Source organism: Engystomops pustulosus, chromosome 2 (assembly GCF_040894005.1).
Source record: "Engystomops pustulosus chromosome 2, aEngPut4.maternal, whole genome shotgun sequence".
NCBI classification, from domain to species: domain Eukaryota; kingdom Metazoa; phylum Chordata; class Amphibia; order Anura; family Leptodactylidae; genus Engystomops; species Engystomops pustulosus.
Window position 1 is genome coordinate 69,826,109 of NC_092412.1, and position 15,783 is coordinate 69,841,891.

A 15,783-nucleotide genomic window follows, 5' to 3' on the forward strand; every position below is an offset into this window, starting at 1 on the left:
ACGGGTTGTTACGGACGCGGTGATACTATATATGTGGGGTTTGTGTTATGATTTAGACTTTTTTTTTGAGTTATATGTCTCTTTATATGTTTTGGGGGTTTGGGGCATTTTTAGTGATTTATGACTTTATTTTTTTATTGAATAACTTTTTTTTTTACTTTTTCACTTTTATACCATGGGACATGAAGAAGCAATCTTCTGATTGCTTCTTCATGATAATATTCTGCAATACTGATGTATTGCAGAGTATTATCAGTGTCAGCCTATGCACTTGCATAGGCTGGCACTTTGCCAGTAAGATGACGTCACAGACGCCATCTTACTGGCAATTCTTGCTAGTAACTCTGGGGTCCAGATCGGACCCCAGAGTTACTATAGCAACGATCGGCGCCCCCCGAAAACGGTTCGGGGGGGCCGATCGTGGGGGAAAGACCCCCCAGATACTTGTTAGATGCCGCGGTCGCGCTGACCGCGGCATCTAACGGGTTAAGCACCCGCGATCGGAGACAACTCCGATCGCGGGTGTTACACTGGGGTGCCGGCTATTAGTTACAGCCGGCACCCCGTGTTTCCCGATGCCGGTTCGGCTCTGATCCAGAGCCGAGCCGGCATAGGAGCCGTGGCGGATATATCCGCCACTGAGCGCTAAGTCACTGCGCTCCGTGGCGGATATATCCGCCGCGGAGCGCGAAGGGGTTAACTGATCTCCTAGTGAGACATAGTATTACCATACAAAAGCTGAGAATAACAGTATGCGGAGTGTCTTTGATAGGATATCAATTAGACTCTTGTTACTAGTGCACAGTGTTCTGACACTTCTGAGGTTTGTGATAATTCTGAATATATTTATTTGCAGACTTGTATATTCTGGCATTAAACCTTGTTTTTATGTGTTATTTCTACAGGAAGCGACATAGGAATGAAAACAGTCCCAGCCCTCGACCGTCACCGAAGCGCCGTAGAGAGCATTCCCCGGACAGTGATGCCTATAACAGCGGTGATGAGAAGAGTAAGACTTTATCTGCTCTTCACTATATAATTATAATAATGTTTACTGATATGTGTTACCTTCCTGCTTGATGGACCCATCATTAATTAATACAAAGAAGGATCAGTTTGTGGAATAGCCATGGGCTATAATCTATGGAGAGGTCATCTGTCAGTTTTGCCTTCAGGCTCGTTGGATCTTGCTCTTTTTATGAACATTTTTGATTATGAAGGTAGCAGTCAAAAGTACATAAGTTAATAGGATTAAAAAAGGAGTATGTTTTTAATAGAATAGTGAGGCTATTTTTTACAGACGTGAGAGGGCAAATTTGTCAAATGGAGTCAAATAGATAGGAGCTGTAGAAAATAAACAGCATTTTGAATCAAGATGTTTTGCAATGTCTTAGATTTAATTTTGCATGCAACCATGCCTTAAAATAAACATTAACCTTATCGCCAATGTGAACACAGTGCAAATTTTCATGTAGGCAATCTATTTTGAAAACCAACTTGTGCAAGTTTTCAGGACATTATGATTTGGGATTTTCATCTTAATTTTCTAGGTCAGCAATTGACCTAAAGAGAATCTGGATGAAATCTGTAACTACGGATTGACATGCAGTAAATGATAATATCTGCTTGTCTATTAACTTACAGACAACACCTGCAGCCTCTGGATGAGATTCTCTTCTTTATTGTATTATATAGCAGGTTCTGCATATATTAGGCCTTTTAAACGAATGGGTTTTGGTATCTTAAAACAGCTGCTAAGTGGGAGTGCTGTACGATACTGATCGCATAAGAGTAGATCATAAAAGAAATATTCTTATACCCATGTACTTATTTTTAAAATCCATGACTTTAGTGAATTCTGATGTTAAAATAAGCACAATCTATGAGTCCAGTTGTATTCAGAAGCTAACTTGGTCTCTGATCACATAGCCTGACTGCAAGTTCAGCTTTTTCCAAGCAAACTTTAGTAACAGTGGGAAGGATAGAAACTGTAAGTTATATCCTTCATAGTTATTGGTTGATCTTGAGTGAAGCATGTGACAACATTGGATAGCTGTGCTCTGCTGAATGGCTTTATTTTATTATAAAGGACTGATGAGACATTTCGGAGTAGGTACAACTTCTTCATTGCAGCTAATAGATATGTTTAATAGTGTATGCAGGTTCTCTCTTAAATTGTGGAATACTACATTTAAAATTTACACTGATCCAATACACATCTAATAGAAGCTGCAAAAGTAAATGACATGTAAGTTATGGCCTTTTCAGTTAAAGAAATGTGCCGTAGCTTTTTACCTTAATGAAATGAAAACCATAATTAAATTTTATTTTCTATTTTATCATTGATTTGCATTCAGATGAGAAGCACCGCCTTCTTAGTCAAGTTGTCAGACCTCAAGACACACGATCTGTTAGTCCTGCTCATATTACTGAGGAAAGGCCAACTCGTTGGAAGGAGGAGGAACGTAAACCTGATAGGAAAGATGGATCCAGGCGTTATGAAGAGGTGGAAACTAAAGAGCGTGTGTCTTCTACTGAAAAACAGAGGGAACACGTAATAGAGGCTGAAAGTTCAAAGGCAAAAGAGACCGACAGCTCTATACAGCATAAAATAGATGATAGAGAGGTTACTGACAAACTGCATGAAGACAAGACTAAGAAGAAAATGCTGAAGAAAACTGCAAAGAAGAAGAAAGAGGAGGAGCCTGTGGTTGAGAAAAGTGCAACGGAGTCTCCTCCAGAAGAAGCCAAAGTATTTTCACCCAAGAAGGGTCAAAAAAAGAAAAATCTGGAGAAAAAGAGAAAGAAGGGAGAGTCTGATATTTCTGATGAAGAAAATGTCCAGCACAGCAAGAAGAAAAAAGGTCCTAGAACGCCCCCAGTGATTGCTGCGCCTGTCCCAGCCTCAGCAGTTCCCAAGGAGGAAATTCCTGAAGTGACATCAGACAAGACTGCAGTGATCGCAGCACAATCCAAGGACTCAACATTCAGTGACTGGTCAGATGAAGACGTCCCAGAAAGAACTGAATCTACAATTCCAGACAAAATTATAGAAGAACCCATCAAGAAGCCCATCAAGGTAAAACCTGAGAAGGAAGATCAACGACCTTCATGTGTGGAGGAACCCCCAGCTCGCAAGCCTGCTGAGCAGAAACGCAGCAGTAGTATATCAAGTAACCAGAGCCAGACATCAAGCCGCCTACGTTCACCATCTATTGACTCTGTGCACCGTGGTGGCGATGACCAGGCTGTTAGAAGAAAACTCTTGCATGGCAGCTCTAGAGATCGAGAACGGAATAGAAGCATTGAGTCTTCAGGAGAGCGCAAGTCCAGAATTGACCAGCTCAAAAGGGGAGAACCAAGTCGTAGCAATTCTTCAGGTACCATTTTTTATTTTCCGAAAATCAATTATTTAAAGTGTATGGGCCTTCATTTAAAAATGTTTCTTTCTGTATTAAACAAATGGCATCTAACTGAAATGGTAGTCGGATTTTAGACACTGTTTCCCTGGATGGTACTTAGAGGAAAGCATAACCAAAATTACCTCCGACGATCATGCCGACATCTGTTCATAGTTAGTCTAGTAAATAAAGGTGGTGGGAGAAGGAAAGTGGCACAATTCACTTGTGCCTGCTTCAGTCTGCAGTGCCAAGAAGTGGATGGGTAAACAAGGTAAGTATTTTACTTCCATTTGGGGCTCTGCTCTCCATGCTAAAGGGAATCTACCACTTAATTTAACCTCTACAAAGCACTGATGTTTGTAGAGGTTAAATTAAGGGGAAGATTACCTATAAAGGATGCCTCTCACTAGCATTTTATCCACTAAGCGACAACCTCAGGTTAGGAAATATAATTTTAGCATTCCATCTTTCATGCTAAAAGAATCACCTATTTACTTATACCTAAGCTCAAAAGACACCTGTCCAAGTTCATCCAAGGAATGGAAGAAAGGGATTGGATAAGGAAGGGAATTGTTCTCCCTAAATCCCTTTCTCATCCAATCCCTTCCTTCCCTTCCTTGGTTAAACTTGATGGACATAAACCACATAAACTATGATGATATGAACAAAAAATGTCCCAAAGTCATTGCTTGTTGCCTGCAAAGTTGCATTCTACCTGAGACTGGTCAGGAGGAGAGGCTGGAGTGGAGGGTCACTTCATCACACCGCTATTTTGGGCTCTATAGCACCCAGATACAGGCTTCAGTGAAGATTTAACTTCCTGCTTTAATATTCTCTGGGTTCTGTGTGCTGTAGATTAGGAGGTATAATTCCTGATTAGGTCTTTACTGCTTGTATCTTTATCTACAGCTCTCTGACTGCATCTTTGGTTTTCCAGGACAGAACTGCGACCGAACATTGTCCAGTGTTGTGGACTGACCACTTTTCTGGAGAAGTAATTCCTTGAATCAGTGATATATGATGCAAGGAGTCCCTTGCAATTGATTATGGTTGGGTTGTTTAGAGACTATACAGGGACTCCTTGCATCATATATCACGGATTCAAGGAATTCCTTGAATTCAGCAGTGTGATCTGACTGTGACAATGGACTCCACACTTTCCTTGATCACAGTCTGAACACAGCTATTGTGAAAGTTTCTCCTCTTTAAATATGGCTGCACTATTGACCCAGAATGTGACTATTCCATTCCTGTCTCTGATGCTGATTTATCACAAAGTGACACTTTCATATAATTTTAAGATACATTGGCTATTTTAAAAGGAAATCTACCATCAAAATCAATTATCATAAACCTGGGACACTTATTCATAGATCCAGACACTGCTAATGAGCCATGAGGAGCTTACCCTTCTGTGATCTGGCTTTACAGACTGTTGCAGTTACACCATCCACCTGCTTCCTCAGCACTTGTTCATTTTAGGAAGGAAGGAGACCATGAATAACAAATATAAGATGATTACCAGCATCACAGTGTCTGGATCTATGAGGTAGTGCCCCTGGTTTATCATTATGGATTTTGATGGCAGATTTCCTTCAACATAAAGCAAAATGTGAAAGGGTTATAATTTACCCTACCTATGAGTTTGTTGTGGATTTAGTAGTGAAAATGCTGGTGACTGGTTCCCTCTCAATGTAGAATAGAGTCCAGTTTGAGTTGAAGGATCTTTGCTCCACTTTCAATACTTTTCATTACTGCTCTGATTGTGGTGAACATGCCGCAGTTAGATGTAACGCTTTAATCACAATTGCTATTGGTAATTAAACCTTAAAGGTTTGTAAACCTACTATTGTGTGTAAGAGTACTGATATACTGAGTAAATAATGCATGTCCATTATTTATTTGTAAGGCTCTAATCTGTGCATTCCACATACAGGACACAAAGTCGGCATGCAGCCACACATCTCAACACGGCATACAGGTGTGTAGTTACGGACTAGGCCACTAGGGAGCGCTTTGCACATTTTAAATTGAATTTTGTTCAAGCTTTGTGCAGAAAGTGTTAGGTAGTATAAATGTAGAATTCTGTTTTTTGTTTTTTTTTCTTTTGTATTAAAAATGTTGGTCTCTGTCTGTTTACACACAAATGTATGGGAAAGCAATCGGATATACCGTATATACTCGAGAATAAGCCAAGATGTTCAGCAGCATTTTTGTGCTGAAAAAGCCCCACTTGGCTTATACCTGGATATATTTAAAAAAAATAGTTAGTACTCTCCCTCCGGCCCTGACCCTCAGTCGTCTCTTCTCCCTGTGGCACCTCCTGGATGGTCTGGCAGGTGCCTCTCTATGCGGTCTGCCGGCACACAAACTTTGACAGCACAGTCGCCACCTGCTGACCTCATAGTGTGTGTGCCGGCACAGACGTGCATCTGCCGGCCTGGCAGGGAACGTGAAGACTTGCTGCAGGGAGAAGAGGACGCCGAGGGTCAGTGCCGGAGGGCGAGTACTAACTTAATTTTTTTAATGGGGCTTTCTGCTGGACGTTACATTACTGGGGGGGCACTCTGCTGGACATTTTGTATGGCTTGTACTTGAATCAAAACGTCTTCAAAGGGTTTTTTTGTGGTAAAATTGGGTGCCTCGGCTTATATTGAGCATATACGGTACCTTGCATTCAGTGGAAGAATGTTTGTTCTCTATTTATTTGTTTCTGGTATAATTCAATCTGCTCTCCTGTTTCTTTCCATTTTGCGTGAAAAAAAATCAGGTGACGGGTCATGTAAAAATGAGATGGATTTAAGGTGATTGGGAAATGTCCTGGTGGTTAAATATGCAACACATCCACACGCTTGGAAATCCAAAATCTTAGTCCATGGTTTTTGTTCAGTTCTATATTACAATAATTTAATTACCAATTTTCCCCTTGTTTGCAGATCGTAGAGACTCCAGAAGTCATAGTTCAAGGAGAAGTTCACCTGAATCTGATCGCCAAGTTCATTCCCGGTCGGGATCATTCGACAGCCGAGAGAGAGCTCCTGAAAGAGAGCGATATGAACATGATCGGGAGAGAGATCGAGAAAAGGATAGAGATCGTGATAGACGGGATGTGAGACAGAGAGAATGGGATAGAGAAACTGATAAAGACTGGCCAAGAAATAGAGAGCGTCTGCGGGAGAGAGACCGCAGGAGAGACTTTGAAAGGGACAGAGAGAAATTACTACCTGACAATACCGAGAAGGAGAGAGTCCGTCTTCTTGATGCGTCTTTAGTTGATCAGAAACGTACTGACACAAAGGAGAGAGATGGGGATAAAAGTCATGAGACTACAAGTCGGAACACCTCTACCCTGGAGAGAGCAGAGAAAGATGCAGAAAACCTCCAAGATATTAGTGGTCGGAAAGCAGAAAAGGCTGAGAGTTTCGATGGTGGGTATAATTTTTTTTTTGTCTTGTGGGATTGGCCTTTTTTTTTTTTTTTGCTGTCTTTTTGTTTTATGAACATTTTCCACTTTGATACATCTTGCATTTAGAGTCTTGTCTTGCACAGTTTGAGCACAGGAAATCACACCAAAAGTTATAAGCCTCATAACTTCCTACAAAATTTAGAGGATGCTTAACCCCTTAAGGACAGAGGGTGTAAATGGTGTAGTCACGTTTCTGACATTTGGGCACTATTTTCCATTATGGGGGTCACTGCTGGCAATAACTGTTTTTATATTTTGATAGATCAGGCATTTTGAGACACTGTGATTCCTATTGTCTGATTTTTTTTTTTTTTTTTTGGCTGTTTATTACGTTTTATATCAGTTCTAGGGAAAGGGGGCTGATTTGAATGTTTTAGGTTTTTAAGTTCTTTTAATTATTTTTAAAACTTTTGAAACTTTTTTTTTTTTTTTTTTACCCTCTAGCCTACATTAACCCTAGATGGTCTGATTGTTCCTACCCTATACTGCAATAGAGCGCAAGCAGATCTTTGACCCTGTATAGTTGGAAAATGTCTGACTGAAAGCTGAAGTGCGCTAGCTGTCTATTGTGGTAGATGCGGTTCTTACAAAAACACACCATGGACATTTAAAGGAAACCTACCACTTGTAGTGGCAGGTTTCCGATGGAAATACCGGGCACCAGCTCAGGGTGAGCTGGTGCCGGAGCTTATTTTAGTTAGTGTTTTAAACCGCGGTATCGCGGTTTAAAACACTTTTTAAACGTTATAGCCGGCGCAGGCAGGTACGCGCCCGGCGCTTACCATGCGCGCGGCTCTCCTTCACTTCCTATGTAGCCGTGTGCACGGTAAGCGCCGAGCGTGTACCTGCCTGCGCCTGCTATAAAGTTTAAAAAGTGTTTTAAACCGCGATACCGCGGTTTAAAACACTAACTAAAATAAGCTCCGGCACCAGCTCACCCTGAGCTGGTGCTCGGTATTGACATCGGAAACCTGCCACTACAAGTGGTAGGTTTCCTTTTAATGTGGTTACGGATTTTATTTTTCTGCGTACTTGTTGGTAATAATCTGAATATTCTGTGGTACAGTCCAGATGCCTCAAGGACACTCGATTTTTGATTTGTTGAAATGCTTCACAGGTGCAGATGAGGAGTTTTCCAAGCTCGATGACGACCAGTCTGGGGATTCTGTGGCAGGAGAAGAATATGAGCCCATCAGTGATGGAGAACTGGAAGAGATTCTGGCTGACGATGCTGAGAAGAAGGAAGACCAACATGAAGATGAAAAGGCATCTGGTAAGAATAATCATATTATTACTGCTGTCTATAGAAATATGTCATGTAATAAAACGGATGCAGTGTACCAGAGTTACAGCTGAAAAGGGAATAGCAAAGAACCCCCAACAATTCAGATACAATTGGGGAGGTTTACAAAATATGTATATTTATTTTGTATATTTTTCATGGAGTGTATAAAAACTTTGCTGTATATACTTCACCCAAAGTCCTTCTCTGACATAATCTCGGCAGCTCTCTGTTCAGGGCATTTAATCTCCTGGACATGCAGCAAGTTTTTGGAAACTTTTGTGCTTTGTACCTTAGATGCTTGAATAGTTGCTTGGCGAAGCAACCCAATCATACCCTAATCAATTCTAAATCCTCCTTTTCAGTTCAAATATAACTTATTTAATTCCAAACAAAACGACGGTAATTGCTTTTTTTAAAATCACAAACAGACTAATGTAGGTGTATCGAGACAAATTGGAGTTCACTCTCTCTCATCACACTACACTTAAAGGAGGGGAGAAAGAGAGAGAAAATCTTTTCACTAAAAATCGTTTCCCCGAGTTCCCCATTTAACAATCTTTATAATTTTGTCTGGTATCCAGAGATATCTATAGCGAGTTGTGGCCTCCTTGGGCTGTTTCCAACAACTCATCCTCATGCTTTCTCAGCATTCAGCAATGTAATGTGCCCAGGGTGACATTATCTCAGTTCATTTAGCCTCACAACATTAGCAGATGTACCCCATGCATATATCTGATGACATGAAATCACAGCAGCCTGCATGGACTTCTACTCCACTCCATGCCTCCATTCAGACTGCTGTGATTTCATGTGATCTGATATATTACAACACACGAGAAAAAGATGGGATGCGTACACAGGACTAGACGATAAGACCCAAGTTTATTAATTCCATATCAAAAACAGATGTACACAGGACAACAAAAAACTATTAAAAACACTTAAAAATACACCCAAAGGGGTGTGCGTGACTGCCAGGGACAAATGAGCCCTGAAATCCCTCAATCCCTCATACTGACAATGCAAACAGTTATCAAATAGGTAAATATACGCAAGTAGAGAGACCGGGTATCAAATAGCTAGATAAGAAAAATACATGTATGTAAAGTACCACTAGGTACTAAGTGCAAAGAGACCTGATGCTCAAATTGCCTGCTTGTTAGAGAGTACAATGCCCATGATGAGGACACCCCTTTGGGTGTATTTTTAAGTGCTTTTAATAGTTTTTTGTTGTCCTGTGTACATCTGTTTTTGATATTGAATTAATAAACTTGGGTCTTATCCTCTAGTCCTGTGTACGCATCCAATCTTTTTCTTGCGTGGACCCTTTTTCTATACATATATCAGTAGTGCTTGCTTCATTTGTCGGTTTACAAGTGATCCGATATCTGCATGGTGTACAGTTTGCTGATGTTGTGGGGCTAAAGGACCTGAGATTGTCACCCTGATCACATGACATTACTGCTGCATGCTGAGAAAGCATGGTTCAAGTTGCAGGGCTCAGCCCAATAAGGCCAGCCCAACCCCCCCCCACCCCCACCCCTTGGTCTTGCTAAAGAGATCCCTGGATACTAGGTAAAATTTTAAGGATGATTTATGGTAATCTGAGGAAAACAATTTTTAGCTAAAAGGGCTCTTTCGGAACCTGCCACTAGTTGTATTTGTGAAAAATGTGGCGACAAGTTCCCTTTAAAGATTGGTTGTCACTATATTACTATATGTTTTGGTAAGCGCCTTAATATACTATGTAACCCCTGCAGGACAAATTGTACTACTTAGTGGCGCCATTTAATATTACAGTCAATATACTGGAAAGCTGGAAAATTCTAAGTGCTGTGAAATTGACAAAAAAACCACATTTGTGGCGTATTCTTGTGGGCTCTTTTTCTGTGGCTTTCACTCTGCGCTTCAAATGAAGCCTCCTCTTTATTCTTTGGGTCAATTCGATCACAGTGATGCCAAATGTTTATAGGTTTTAGTAGATTATTTTTTTTTTTTAATGTAAATTGTACCAAAATTTTTTTTACCATTTTGCCAAATTCTGAGGCCAATAACGTTTTCACACTTTGGTGTATGGACCTGTGTAAGGTGTCATTTTTTTGCGGTATGTCCTGGTTTAAATTTACATCAATTTATGGTTATCAATATCAAATGGTTTTAGTTCACAATAAATGGTACAAATAACTGAAGAGCTAACTGCAATGTGCACTGACACCTTATTTTCTTGGGAGCTGCAATTGCCTCTAGTGATGGTCAGATGACACTTTCACATATAGGAGAGACTTAATCAACTAACAGCAAATTGCAAACTGACAAATAATTAAGTGTGAAACCTTTTTATAGTATTGTATAGTTAGATTGGTACTTTTGCCTGCTAGTGTATGTGGACTGTGCCATGAGATTTGGACTCGTATAGTAGACTATGTGCACATAACGCCCTGTAGTGAAGCAAGTAAAATGGTCACACTTACTGAAAGATAAAACTTGTAAGTTGTAATTGTTGTATAATTGTATGTGTACTACTCTGTATACCCTATAACTCCTATTTCATGACTTGATTTGTGCAGACCCTCTGGATGTGATTGATGTGGACTGGTCTAGTTTGATGCCCAAGCAGCCTAAGGAGCCAAGAGAGTCGGGTGCTGCTTTGCTGAAGTTCACACCTGCCGCTGTTTTGCTTCGTGTTGGCATCTCTAAGCGATTAGCAGGACCTGATCTGTTCAACAAGGTCAAAGACACTTGCCAACAAGCAATAGAAAAGCCTAACGGTGGGTCCCAATTTTTTTTTTCCTTAATAAGAAAACAAACCTTAAAGAAAATCTACCATTTGATTTAGTGCATTATGAAGCAACATGCCTAGAGAATGCTGTAGCTGCACCGATGCAGAAACTTCTTTTTTTAATCCCTGTGCTGAGTGGTTTTGTTATAAAATTATGATGTAGCTCTGTCGCTCCTGTGCCAGACTCCAGCGCAAACAAGTATGCACTGCTCGAGAGAATGTGGTAATGGGTTTGGCCTGACGGGCAGATGTAATCAATCGCTGCAACAAACCCCAGCTGCTGTGTATATGTGACCCAACTCGGGTTGATTAGTCCTGTCTGGACAGTTCAGAAAGCTCCGTGTGATGTGTTGCAATCCAGCTTTCCCAAGGTCCTGAATGTTATAATAGATTTTTTTTGTCTGCAAAACCACTCGGCTCAGGGATAAAGCAAGATCTGTTTCTGCATCAGTGTAGCTAAAGCATTCTCAAATGTTAGTTTTCCTTTAACTTCTTTTTTTTTCCATCTGTATAGTATCCTAGTAGATAAAGCTGAAAAAGACACTATCCAGTCCAGCCTATAATTCTTCAGTGCTGATTCTTTATGCCAATCCTCAAAATAAGCCATCATAACAGCGTTGGTGGTCTGGAGTTTTAAAGTAAATCTACCATCAAAATCCTTTATGATAAACTAGGGGCAATTACGCATAGATCCAGGCACCACGACTGTGGTAATCTTCTTATATTTGTTATCCATGGTCTCCTTCCTTCTAAAATAAACTGAGGGGGGTGAGGTGTTTCCAGAGACCCTTCGTGATTTCTTTTCACAGACAAGTTTAGTTTTGGTGGAAGGCATGGATAACAATATAAGCAGTCACATTGCCTGGATCTAATAGGAAGTGCCTCTGGTTTGTCATAAGACAATAACCACAGTCCCTGGAGCCATGAGCAAGTGTCCCTGGTATTTATTCTGGATTTTGATGGTAGACTTTCTTTAAGGTGTATATGTAATAGGGATTGCCCTGGGGAGTCATATGACAGATCTTCTAGTAACTTTGACAGAATGCTTGGCGCTCATAGCGGCAGTTTTGGATGTTGATAAACATTGCAGTTTATTAACCCCTTAAGGACGCAGCCATTTTGCAGGTTAAGGCTCAGCCCGATTTTTTGGATTCTGACCTGCGTCGCTTTATATGGTTATAACTTTTGAACACTGTTACTTATCAAAACGATTCTGAGATTGTTTTTTCCCCACATGTTGTACTTCATTTTAGTGGTAAATTTTGGCAGATAAGTTTTGCATTTATTTACAAAAAAAAAGAAAATATGATAAATTTTTTGAAAAATTTGCCATTTTCGAAATTCAAAATCATTGCGTTTCCAGACAGATAGATTTACCACCTAAATAAGTTGCTGAATAACATTTCCCATTTGTCTACTTTACATTTTCATAATTTCTGAAATGTCTGGATAATTTATTTTGATGTCACGCGGCTTACAAAAAGAATATCGCTTTTCCGGATTTTCAGAATTGACTATTTTGGGGATAAATACAGTTTGGAATGAAATTTTACATATTTAGCATCAAAACCCCCCATATAACCAACCCATTTTCAAATCTGCACCCCTCAAGCTATCAGAAACAGCTTTTACGAAGATTGTTAACCCCTTGAGATCTTCATAGTAATTGAATCAAAATGGAGGTGAAATTTAGAATGGTCAAATTGTTCCCTTATACGTTCATTTAGCCCTAAAATTTACACATTTCCAAAATATAAAAAGAGAAAACCCACCATACAATTTGTTCTGCAATTTCTCCTGAGTACAAAGACCCCCCCACATGTGGCTGTGACTTGTGTTATGGGGGCACAGCGAGGTGCAGAAGGGAAGGAGCGCCCTGCAGCTGCCAGGATTTTAGTTTCCTCATTGGCCCCTTTTGAAGGCTATAAAATTTTCGCTTTTGCGTTATTGGGGCCATGTGATGCCATTTTTTTTGCGCGATGAGATGCTTTTTCCATTGTTACCATTTTGGGGTTGGTATCACCTATTGTTGAAAATTTAGGAACTTTTTTTGAGGGCAGGAGTAGAAAAGCATCAATTCTGTACTGGATTTTTTACTCTTTTTTTTTTTTGGTGTTCACCGTATAGACTAATAATCATGTTATCTTTATTCTATGGGTCGATACGATTACGGGGATACCAGACTTGAATATATTTTCTTACGTTTTACTAAATTTGTCAAACAAAACCCTAATGTGGGGAAAAATCTATCATTTATGTATTGCCGTCTTCCAAGTGGCATAACATTGTTACTTTTTTGGCTACGGAGCTGGTTGATGGCTTATTTTTTGCGGGACATGTTGTAATTTGCACCAGTATCATGTCGGAGTACACATGGTTTTTTGATCGCATTTTATAGCATTTTTTGTGGGATTGAATAGCTAAAAATCATAATTTTTGGAAGGTTTATAGCAGTTTTTTTTTACGGCGTTTATCGTGGGGGTTCAATAATGATTTACTTTTATTCTACGGGTTGTTACGGACGCGGTGATACTATATATGTGGGGTTTGTGTTATGATTTAGACTTTTTTTTTAGTTATATGTCTCTTTATATGTTTTGGGGGTTTGGGGCATTTTTAGTGATTTATTACTTTATTTTTTTATTGAATAACATTTTTTTTTTTACTTTTTCACTTTTATACCATGGGACATGAAGAAGCAATCTTCTGATTGCTTCTTCATGATAATATTCTGCAATACTCATGTATTGCAGAGTATTATCAGTGTCAGCCTATACACTTGCATAGGCTGGCACTGTGCCAGTAAGATGACGTCACAGACGCCATCTTACTGGCAATTCTAGCAAGTAACTCTGGGGTCCAGATCGGACCCCAGAGTTACTATAGCAACGATCGGCGCCCCCCGAAAACGGTTCGGGGGGGCCGATCGTGGGGGAAAGACCCCCCCAGAGGCATGTTAGATGCCGCGGTCGTGCTGACCGCGGCATTTAACGGGTTAAGCACCCGCGATCGGAGTCAACTCCGATCGCGGGTGTTACACTGGGGTGCCGGCTATTAGTTACAGCCGGCACCCCGTGTTTCCCGATGCCGGTTCGGCTCAGATCTTGAGCTGAACCGGCATGGGCTCAGCGTCCGATATATCGGACGCTGAGCGTTAAGGGGTTAATATGATATGGGAAAAAGAAATAACCTTCACATTCATATCTAACCTGTTTGTATTCTTGTCCTGTAGAAGCTGAAAACCTATTTGAACATGAGCTGGGGGCACTGAATATGTCTGCGCTGTTACGGAGGCAGGAGCGAGCCAGCTTACTGAGTAACCTTGGACCATGTTGTAAAGCGCTTTGTTCTCGGAGGGACCTTGCCATTCGCAAGCAACTTGTACAAAATGAGAAGGTAAATGGTAGGACTTAAATATGAGACTATTACGGAGTTTCCGGACCTCCACTGGTGATGAGAACGAGCTCCCTGTATGTTGTATGCAGCTATCCCTGATTTAAGAACACCTGACTTGCCTTCGACCCCCTAGTTACAAACAGACCTCCATGCCCACTGTGACTTGTGGTGGAGCTCTCTGAACGTTAGCTCCAGGCTGCAGTGATCAACCGTAAAGTTATTAAAGAAGTCTGCAATTAAGCTTTATTAATGATCCCTGTTCCCATGACTTCCCAAAATTTGGAAAAGCCTGTTATGACCGGGATGAAAATTAAAATGTTGTGCCTGGAGTTATACTAGCAAACTATATTGGTTTCCGACTTGAGAACCTATGTTGTACATAACCTGGGGACTGCCTGTAGTCTCTGTGATGACTGCAGTTGCAGCTTACTTGTCTGACTTTCCTCTGTTCTATTGGCAGGCATGGTTCCTAGTGGTCAGATCCCCACTAATCTGCAAGTTGCTTAACCTGTTCATATGTAAAAACTTGTACACACAATCCATCTTCTTGATAGATGCTCCACCTTCCATCCAGGATTTCATGATATAATGTACAATAGGTTAGGCCAGTATTGCTCTTTATTGTTTTTAAAGAGGATTTGCATGTTTGCTGAATGCATTTGGTTAACGTGTAGGTTTCTTTTTTTCCAGGGAACTGTAAAACAGACTTATTCCAATCCCCCTCTGGTGGACAGTGAACTCCTTCGGCTGAGTTTGCGGCTTTTCAAGAGAAGAGCTGGCTTAAGTCAGGAAAAGACTGATGACTGCAAACTCTCTGCAGCCAATAAGCAGCCTGAAGTCTGTGTCTCCTAAAGACTGCATCTAATCTGCAATAAGTGTTTCAGAGAACTGTGCTGATATATATTTTTTATTAATCTGACTCTTTTTATGTATAGTAAAAGTATGTGTTTTATCATGTGTTTTTTTTTTTTTTTTTCATACAATGAAGTTAAAACCTCTTGCTTGTAGGTGGTCACACATGTACATATTACAGGTGAAGGTGCCTTCTCTTACCATGTAGATACACTATGTATACCTTGTAGACCGCCTGGCAACTCATTCAAACTATAAATATTTTTTTTTGGTGAAATACAGACGTTGGCTCAAATGGTTTTATTCCTTTTTGAACTTTTAGAGTTTAACGATGTGTTTTCCATAGTTCATGTATTGTATATTGTATGGCTTCTACAGCATAATGTGCAAAACATATGTACAGTGAGAGTTCATGCCAACTGTGTGGGATATATTTTTTATCAGAATTTTTGAAGCCGAGAAAGACTCTTCTCTACATGAATATTATCAAATTAGAGTTGCCATGACTTAAAATACCTTTATTTAGTTTAATGAAGATTGGTTAAATTGGCCGATTTTCAGCACAATGCCACAAGCCCTTAGTTACCCACATTTTAGACTTCCA

The 15,783-nt window shown here is 40.3% G+C and overlaps 1 protein-coding gene across 7 annotated transcripts in view; it reads left to right on the forward strand.

Moving 5' to 3' along the window:
• Positions 1-15,460, forward strand: part of ZC3H13 (zinc finger CCCH-type containing 13) — a 38,710-nt gene extending 23,250 nt beyond the window's left edge. For 5 of the 7 annotated variants that reach the window (XM_072135237.1, XM_072135234.1, XM_072135235.1 and 2 more), the window contains 8 exons: positions 906-1,009; positions 2,358-3,380; positions 5,338-5,382; positions 6,338-6,829; positions 7,985-8,140; positions 10,720-10,920; positions 14,164-14,327; positions 15,018-15,460. In XM_072135237.1, coding sequence (XP_071991338.1) covers positions 906-1,009; positions 2,358-3,380; positions 5,338-5,382; positions 6,338-6,829; positions 7,985-8,140; positions 10,720-10,920; positions 14,164-14,327; positions 15,018-15,179 — 2,347 coding nt within the window. In that variant the 3' untranslated portion in view covers positions 15,180-15,460. The remainder of the gene's footprint in view (positions 1-905; positions 1,010-2,357; positions 3,381-5,337; positions 5,383-6,337; positions 6,830-7,984; positions 8,141-10,719; positions 10,921-14,163; positions 14,328-15,017) is intronic. The other 2 variants (XM_072135238.1, XM_072135240.1) reach the window with 1 other exon arrangement.
• The last annotated feature ends 323 nt before the right edge of the window (positions 15,461-15,783 follow it).